This window comes from Branchiostoma floridae, chromosome 4, assembly GCF_000003815.2.
Source record: "Branchiostoma floridae strain S238N-H82 chromosome 4, Bfl_VNyyK, whole genome shotgun sequence".
Taxonomy (NCBI): Eukaryota; Metazoa; Chordata; class Leptocardii; order Amphioxiformes; family Branchiostomatidae; genus Branchiostoma; species Branchiostoma floridae.
In genome coordinates this window covers 29176225-29185732 of record NC_049982.1, presented here as the reverse complement: position 1 = coordinate 29185732, position 9508 = coordinate 29176225, and the positions used below count along the sequence as shown (strand labels likewise).

Below are 9508 nucleotides of genomic sequence, written 5' to 3'. Positions count from 1 at the left end.
GAAAGTTGGGGTGGGGTGGGGGATGGCAGAGACCAAGCTAAAACCTCTTGCCTCCCCTCCAAATGAGAGAAATAGCATTTCAGAGGGGCAAGATTTCAAAATTTTCAGGGGCGAGTGTGCTCATGCGCCCTTTGGCAATCGACATAGTGACAGCTTGGTGGTGAACATCTCGCCATTGCCTCTTCCTTGAAATGTTCTTGTGTTTATCTATTTGTGTAGAAATGCTAGTGCACATTATCAAGAGCTGTTATATTGCAGAATCCGGCTACCATGGTGGCAGCCACAACCTCTTCTGACCTATATGATGGGGTGAAAATCTGCCATCAATAATTTTCTTGGTACATCTTGTTATCGATTTATGGTGTTCTTGTGTCAAGAAATACAACTTATTTATAGCTTGTGTTCTATTGCAGAATCAGACTACCATGGCAACAGCACAGAGGTCACAGACGTCATTGGACTTCTGCCATGATACTCACTCAACAGCCCTCTTGCAGGGTTTGCAGGAACTCCGATCAGACAACCTGCTTGTAGATGTCATCCTTTGTGTATCCGGTGAAGAGATCCCGTGCCACAGAAATGTACTCGCTGCTTGCAGTGGATATTTTCGCGCAATGTTCTGCAATGGACATCGTGAGAGCAAGGAGCATAAGGTCACCATTCATGAGGCCAGCCCCAGTGCCTTGCAGCTTCTTGTTGACTACGCCTACACGTCAAAGGTAACCATCACAGAGGACAATGCTACAGAACTGATGGAAGGGGCCAACTTCTTCCAGGTTCCACCAGTCAGGGATGCATGTACAAAGTTCCTATCTGACAATCTAAGTATCAAAAACTGTATGAAGATGGTACTCTTAGGTGGCATGCTGAACACCAATCTTGAGGCAGATGCGTTGTCATTTGCCATGAAAGAGTTTGCAGAAGCCAGCAAAACACCCGAGTTCCTTGACTTGACAAAGGACCAGGTCATCAAGCTCATCTCATCAGATGACCTTAATGCCCCCGAAGAAACTGTGTATACGGCAGTCCTGAAATGGATCAACCATGACACCAGGAAGAGGAAGAAGGACATGAGAGAGCTGATGGAGCTGGTTAGGTTCCCCTGGATGGACAAGATTTACTTCATAGAGAAAGTACAGACTGATAAGACTCTGTACAAGTGCTGTCCAGATATCGTGTCAGAAGCTCAGAAGTATCAGGCCTTCCCAGGGGAGGTCCAGTCACCTCGCACCCGTCCCCGCCATGCCAGTGGTCTGAGGGAGGCAGTGGTGGTCATTGCAGGGTACGAGAAATTAGAGTATGGAATGGCTTCAGTTTGCAGCAATGACATTATGGTGACACACTCATCGACACCATCAAGTGAAAGCTGGATTCCTATGTCCACAATGAAGAACACGGATGACCATGGATTTGCTGCGGCTGTTTTGGGCATAAGTGACATTATTGTGGCTGGCGGATTGCGGTGTCAGGACGTTTGGCTGTATCAGGCAAAGCTTGACTCTTGGTCTAAACTTGCTCCAATGCTTACAAACCGGGCCTATTGCAAGCTGGCTGTGGTGCGAGGAAAAGTATATGCAATAGGTGGAAGAATCAGCCAAACGCCATGCGCAGATGTAGAAGTATATGACCAAAGCCTGAACAAGTGGACCAAAGGTGTTTCGCTCCCACAGCCAAGGTTCACACATGCAGTTGCAGTGTTGGAGGGTAGCATATATACGATGGGTGGACGTGATGACAAGGACAGCCCCACATCTACAGTGTACCACTTTATCCCGGGAGACTCTCAGTGGTATTCAGCAAGCAACATGCCTGAGAGGGCTCGTGATATTACTGCTTCAGTTCTCAATGGTAGCATCTATGTCGCTGGGCTTAGCTTATCAAATGTGCTGTGTTACAAGCCTGAGGAGGACTTGTGGACTGAGATAGTTAACACCGAGACTGGACTCGAAAGATGTGGCATGACTCTCTTTGGTGGAGAGATTTACATCTATGGAGGTTATGACGGTACGTATACAGCTGGCAATGGGACAGCAAAGGTTTTGCAGCTCAGTCAGGAAGACAAGTCACTTAAGCAGGTGGGAACCATGCCCAAGGGGCTGTTTGACCACGTATGTGTGACCATACTGAAGGGATGAGGCACAACAGAGTACACTGCACCTAGTAAGAGGTCACATGTTCAACTCTTCTCATCAAGAGGAAAAGCGACAGATTGGACTGGAATTGTTGCCTGTCATGACTCAGAGTTGTCTGATGCAGAATTTTATGATTAAGTTGTGAAGGAAAAATATATATGGATGACTGTGGATAAGATAGACTGACAAAGTTAAAAGAATATGAATCAACATGTATATCATTAGTAGCATACAGAAATGCTTTAATAAGTAGAAAGTATTGAAATCACATTGAGCTTTTTCTTATTGTTACCTGTCAATATTGATAAGTCTAAATTTCACCTGAGTATATAGATTTTCATGTGAACTCTGTTTATTTTTGGATAACTAGTAGGCAGTTTTTCCCAGAGAACATGCACCCAATGATACTAGTACTAAGATAGACATGTGGCAATTACTGTACTATGCTTTGCTTCAGTCTGAGTTAAGTTTGAATCTCAGATTCAGTAGTAATTATTTTAGTTCAGATTAAAAACAGGTCTACAGGCTTTGTTTTTGTTTCAAAGACTAAAGAATTTAGTTATACAAGCATATGTACAATGTAAGCGTGGTTAAGATTTTTTTCTAACAGCTGCATGTTTTTTCTAACAGTTGCATGTATTAAACTAAGAAAACTAGTCTTGAATACTGTACAGTTTAAGTATCACAGAAACAAATATATGAAAGTGGTACTTTTCTTACACTTTGTTGTGGTTATTTTCTGGCTAGTGATTAACTTTTTTAAAGAAAACTTACCTGCTGTGTGGTTTTAATTCGTTGTGCAATTAATCAATTGATAAATTTAGATACAAGTTTTGTCTTTAGGCCATGTTGACTTGATTATATGGATGACATCCTCTAGGAACTCCAAAACTGATGCGAGCGAGCGAATAAAAAAAAAGGTTGGCAAAAAAAAAAGTTGCCTTCAGTATGAAATCAAAGTGGCCAGGAAGGTTGAACATAGGACTCAACATACATAGTATGGTATACCAACTGTTAGGTGTAGGGACCAGTACATCATACGGGTGCAAAACATTTTTCTTCCACTTGGACCAAGCCGAAAAAAACAGACCTGAAAAAAAAATCAGAGGAACAGGTTTCGCCAATTACAAAATGGACCCACTATGTCGGCAGGCATTTGGGGTCTTACCGAGGGCCAAGGAGACAACAAGAGCGACGTCAAGTAGAGTTTATAGTCAATTGTACCAAGTTTCTACAGTCAAAGGTACAGAGACAGTTAGCCTTTATTACATGGAGATGGGATTTTAAAATGCCAGTGGGACTCCAATAACCCACCAAATAGATTCCTTTGTAGCAAAATTGACCAATTACCATTGTTTTGAGTATTGTCAGTTCTCAAGTTTCCACAGACAATAAGATCCTTGTTCAGGTCCGGACCTGGAAATGATCCTCTGGACCTTAATTTTCTGTACTGGTATCTCCCCCTACCAACAATAGATTTTTTTTCTTTCTGTCCTTTCACATCTTATTCTTTGACTTCAGATTTATTTTGGCATTCTATGGCATTAGTTATCTGTTTTCTGTTACTTTTTTTTTCAATCTACGGCATATTTGTGCTAATTTTACAGCTGCTTTGCACAATTTATTGTGTGTTAGAAAACTTTTTTTTTTTCTGAAACGGCCAAAAATTGGTGCGAGTGAGGATGTCATCCATATAATCAAATCAACATGGCCTTACTGGGAAAAAATGACATACAGAAAATCTATGGGTGCACCGTTATTCATAAGATTAATTTGATAAAGCCTGTTAAATTTCCTTTCCACATTTTACATTTTTCCCTTTCATTTTCATCATTGTAAGGTTTTAAAATATCAAGAGTTTTTGTCTAATGAGACATATTCACCTAGTTAGAATGGGTTGTGCTCTCTCTTCATATGATTTATTCAGAGCCCTGGTGTGATTTCGAGCACCCCTTTATACTGCTGAACTTGGTATAGTCCTGACACCTTATTCATCCTTTGGAATATTTTATTGCAAGACATGGGGGGAAAGAAACATAACTTAAATCATGAATTAAAGTCATACTATGTTTTTCGACACTATCATAATATAATATAGTATACAATAACAGAAGTGTTATATAGCAGAAATTACTAGTGTTAATCTTTGTATAAAATACCCAAAGTTTAAAAAAAGCACCCCCATTCCATATGTAGAATTCCAAAAATGACCTTTGACCGTCCCGGAAGTTTTCCGCGCTTTTTTAGTGTCATCTGCACTTTCTGACCGCGCTGATCGTCAACAGGTCCCCAGCGAGCTTTATTCTGAAAACGGGAGCAGTTTCAGGTAAGGAACTGTCTTGCTACATGTGTTAGTAAAGTAGGACCATTGTATCATCATAGACAGAGTGTATCTTGGCACTGAGAAGAACGATTGGTCACTGCATATGGTACCGGATTTGGTATCAGGACAACTCGGCACCGGATTTCTGTCACAAATAATTTTTGTCCGGGAAGACCACCTGGTTCTACCAGTTATAGTCAGAGACAAAGAGAGACTTCGCAAAGGATGAGTGGGGAAAATTATTCACCGCAGTCTTTCGATATGTTGTCTTTTCCCTTGACAACTATTGAGACGGGCCGAAACTTAAAACATTTTCCCTTCTTTAGAACTGTCAGCTACTGCCCCCCTCCCACACCCCCATGATAACTGAACCGTTTATTTATATTAAATATTTTTGAGGAGATGAGTAGAAAAGTACATATTTCAGCCATAGATAACTGGAGAAAACATCCGGTAATTCAAATTGTTAGTTAGAATTTTCTTAATGATATGGTTATGAGTTGTTATTATGACAGTCTGCATATTTTTGCACTATGTTTGCGTTGAAGTGCAAATTATTTTTGGCGGCGCCTTAGGGGCTAGCCTTACAGTGTATTTTATACGTCTGAATGCCAAGAATTCCCGGAATTCTACAGCAAAGGTATTTAGTTGTGTCTTTGTGTGAGCGTCTAAGCTACGTAAAGATGTCAAGCCTGCCATTACCTTACATTAGCAGTAACACATGCTGCAGAAAAATAAAGTTGGGGTTGGGGGGGTGTTGTGGAACCAAGCTAAAACCTCCCCTCCAAACGAGGGAAATAGCATTTCAGATGGACAAGATTTCAAAATTTTCAGGGGCGAGCGTGCTCATGTGCTCTTTGGCAAGCGACATAGAATCTAATTGAAGCTTGTGTTCTTTTGCAGAATTAGGCTACGATGGCAACAGCACAGAGGTCACCGGCGTCACTAGACTTCTTTGATAATAGTCAATCAAGCGCCCTCTTGCAGGGTTTGCAGGAATTGCGATCAGACAACCTGTTGGTAGATGTCGTCCTGTGTGTCTCTGGGAAAGAGATCCCGTGCCACAAAAATGTACTCGCTGCTTGTAGTGGATATTTTCGCGCAATGTTCTGCAATGGTCATCGTGAGAGCAAGGAGGATAAGGTAACCATTCACGAGGCCAGCTCCAGTGCCTTGCAGCTTCTTGTTGACTACGCCTACATGTCAAAGGTGACCATTACAGAGGACAATGCCACAGAACTGATGGAAGGGGCCAGCTTAAGCTTCTTCCAGGTTCCACCAGTCAGGGATGCATGCATAAAGTTCTTATCAGACAATCTAAGTATCAAAAACTGTATGAAGGTGGTAATCTTAGGTGGCATGCTGAACTCCAACCTGGAAACAGATGCATTGTCGTATGCCATGAAAGAGTTTGCAGCAGCCTGCAAGACACCAGAGTTCCTCGATTTGACAAAGGATCAGCTTATCAAGCTCATCTCATCAGACAATGTCAGTGCTCCTGAAGAGACTGTATACATGTCAGTGATGAAGTGGATCAACCATGACACTAGGAAGAGGAAGAAAGAGATGAGAGAACTGATGGAACTAGTCCGGTTTCCTTTCATGGACAAGATGTACTTCATAGAAAAGGTACAGCCTGACAAGACCTTGTGCAAGTGCTGCCCGGATATTGTGTTAGAAACTCAGAAGTATCATGTATTCCCAGGGGAGGTCCAGTCACCCCGCACCCGTCCCCGCCGTGCCAGTGGTCTGAGGGAGGCAGTGGTGGTCATTGCGGGAATAGAAGAACTGGTAAATGGAGAAGAAACCTTTGGTTCTAACAACTCCACCATGATGACACACTCCTCATCACCATCAAGCACCAGCTGGGTTCTATGACCAGAAGTGAGAGGCATATCCACCGTGGTTTTGCAATGGCTGTTTTGGGCACAAGTGACATTGTGGTGTCTGTTGGTGGGTGTTGGTGGGATGTTTGGCTGTATCATGCAGGACTTGACTCCTGGTCTAGACTTGCTCCTATGAACACAGGAAGGGACTTTCACAAGCTGGCAGTGGTGCAAGGCAAAGCCTATGCTATTGGTGGCAGAATCAGACGCAGACAAGTTACAGCCGGTGTAGAAGTCTATGATCGAAGCCTGAACAAGTGGGCTGAAGGTGTTCCACTCCCACAGCCAAGGTACCTGCATGCAGTTGCCTCCTTTGATGGCAGCATATACGTGATAGGTGGACGTGGTGCTGACGACCTTGCAACATCTACGGTGTACCGCTTCAGCCCAGGAGATTGTCAGTGGCATTCAGCAAGCGACATGCCGAACAAGGCGAGCAATATTACTGCTTCAGTTCTCAATGGTAGTATCTATGTTGCTGGGATTCCTTCAGAAGTGCTGTGTTACAGGCCGCGAGAGGACTTGTGGACTGTTGTAGCCAACACCGGTGCTCTACCTAGCTGTGGTATGACTGTTTTTGGTGGTGAAATTTACATATATGGGGGCTTGAAAAACAACAATGGAACAAATGACGTTTTGTGGCTTGATCGTCAAGACGAATCACTTAAGCAGGTGGGAACCATGCCCAAGGGTCTGTTGGGACATGGCTGTGTCACCATACTGAAGGGTTGAGGACTTGAGGTACAGCACAGTACCCTGCACTTCCAAGACATCCCTAGCAACCCCTGCTGTAATATGAAATAGACTGTTGCCTATTAGATGGGACCAACATTGTGTCAATAGACGTTGGCAACTTGCATCATGTTAAAGTTACTAAGATCGTAGTAGTAGATGATTCTGTTTATGTAGAACGTCAGGATCTTGAAGAAAATGTATGATAAAATCATAAAGGGATTCATGTAGTTTGTAAGAGTTCATCACTCGGCTGAAATGAAAGCATAAAGTACCGGTATATGATCCTTTTTGATAACACGTTCAAATATTTAGTGCAGCAACATATTCAATGTATTTTCACCATGAATTCTCTTTTACTAACATTTGTTCATTATGCCTATTATGTCTAAGGTAAGATATTTCAATATCATACATTAGTTATCATGATTGATGCTTAATTCTACAAATATTACAAATATATCCTGTACAAATTATATAATCACTAGGAAACACTTAAATCTATATTTTAGTAACATTTGTTCATTGTGCCTATCATGTCTAGGACAGAACATTGTTACATATTACATTACTATCGATATTGATACTACATTCCATGAGTATGTATTGAAGTTGCCAGATCGGCTATTTTTGGCTGTTAGTCCACTTAGTTTAAAGAAAAAATGGCTTATCTGTTGTTAACAGTTAGTAGCGTGAGTACAGTGTACTGTACTTAATGTGATAATCTATCCTGCAGTGGTCAGTGTTGAATTTATAATTAGGAGTGATTTCTTAAGTTCAGGTCCAGATAGACTGTTTCAAAGACCCAGTAATTTTGTGCAAGAACATTGTAACATTGTACTTAACCATGGATAGACGACTTTGTATTACAGGCATGTTCCAGTGTTGATTATTAGTATTAAAGGAACATATAGAGATTGGAATGTGATGGGAGGATTGGTGTATCATCCCATTTATGATGGCACGTTTGGCGCAAAGTGGTACGTTTCTAATTCTTACACTTTGATGTAGTTATGTTGCAGGTGCAATTGACCATCAAAGTTCTGTTGAAGAAAACGTACCTGATGTGTGTGTGTGTTTCTCTCGCCTTGGTCAAGATTACAAAGTGTGCGCTACTCTTATTACTTGAATTTTATACTATAACTCCTCGACAGAACGTAGAAAGTCAGTTGACTGCCAAAAATTACTTAATAACTTTTCCACAAGGCTTTAAAACACTGGGCCTCACCCAGAATGTCGGGGATCTGGAAAGCTACCTTTTCAGTGTTGACACTGTATATCCTTAACTTTCACACGTCATGGCGTCAAGATTACAAAGTGTTCGTTGCATTTATCACCTGAATGTTGTGTAAGTACTACAGTATTCGAGAGAATGTGGAAAGGGTAGAAACTCGCTATCACGGCAAACTCCCTTTCACAGCAAAGTCCCTTCCTCGGCAAACTGCCTTTCCCGGCACGAGAGAACATGGCCAACGTTAAAAATCGCGGACCAACGCCCCCCCCCCCCCCTCCCCCCCAAAAAAACCCAGCCCCGTCCGAAGATGTGGTCCATCCATCATTTAATATACATAGGAAAATAAGTTAACAATGAAGCTTGCAGAGATCACGCTCAACTCATAACAATGGAAAGTATGATCTAAACTACTTTTATTCCTTTTGTGAGATAAACATTCATAACTAGGATTTAGAAAAATAAATAGGCAGATACCACAGTGCACTTGCTACTTCAGATACACAAGTCAGCCAATGCCGTTCATAGTAAACAAGTCTTTTCCTGTGTTATCCTGTGTGACAGTTTTTATCCTACATAAAGGGGTGGTGTCTTCCACCTGATTATCTGTTATGTAAACAGATTTGAATTCAGGCATTCTTTCGCACTTATTCAGGCATTCTTTCTAAGAAAGAAATTATTTTGAATGGCAGAATTAGGCTACGATGGCGACATCTTCACCAAAGCCGTCACACGCAAGTGCCCTCTTGCAGGGTTTGCAGGAACAGCGATCGGAGAAACAGCTGGTAGATGTCGTCCTTTAATTTGTGTCTCCGGGAAAGAGATCCCATGTCACAGAAATGTACTTGCTGCTTGTAGTGGATATTTTCGCGCAATGTTCTGCAATGGGCATCGTGAGAGCAAGGAATATAAGGTTACCATTCACAAGGCCAGTTCCAGTGCTTTGCAGCTTCTTGTTGACTACGCCTACACGTCAAGGGTAACCATTACATAGGACAACGCTGTAGAGCTGTTGAAAGGGGCCAGCTTCTTCCAGTTTGAACCAGTCAAGGATGCCTGCACAACGTTCCTCTCGGACACCCTATGGATCACAAACTGTCTGGAGAGAATAAACGTGGCGAACATGCTGATGGACCACCATCTGGAGACCAATGCTTTGTCGTACGTCATGAAAGAGTTTACAGCAGTCAACGAAACACTTTAG

General features: G+C 42.1%; 2 protein-coding genes across 2 annotated transcripts; both read left to right on the top strand.

The window, feature by feature from the left end:
- Nucleotides 1-388: 388 nt before the first annotated feature.
- LOC118414401 (kelch-like protein 24) lies at nt 389-2851 on the top strand. The gene has a single exon (XM_035818434.1). The coding sequence runs from the start codon at nt 426-428 to the stop codon at nt 2133-2135; it is 1710 nt and encodes a 569-aa protein (XP_035674327.1). The 5' UTR covers nt 389-425; the 3' UTR covers nt 2136-2851.
- A 2708-nt stretch (nt 2852-5559) lies between these two features.
- Nucleotides 5560-9508, top strand: LOC118413738 (kelch-like protein 24). Its single transcript, XM_035817267.1, has 3 exons — nt 5560-6246; nt 6627-6773; nt 9299-9508. The coding sequence occupies exons 1-3, from the start codon at nt 5560-5562 to the stop codon at nt 9506-9508; spliced, it is 1044 nt and encodes a 347-aa protein (XP_035673160.1).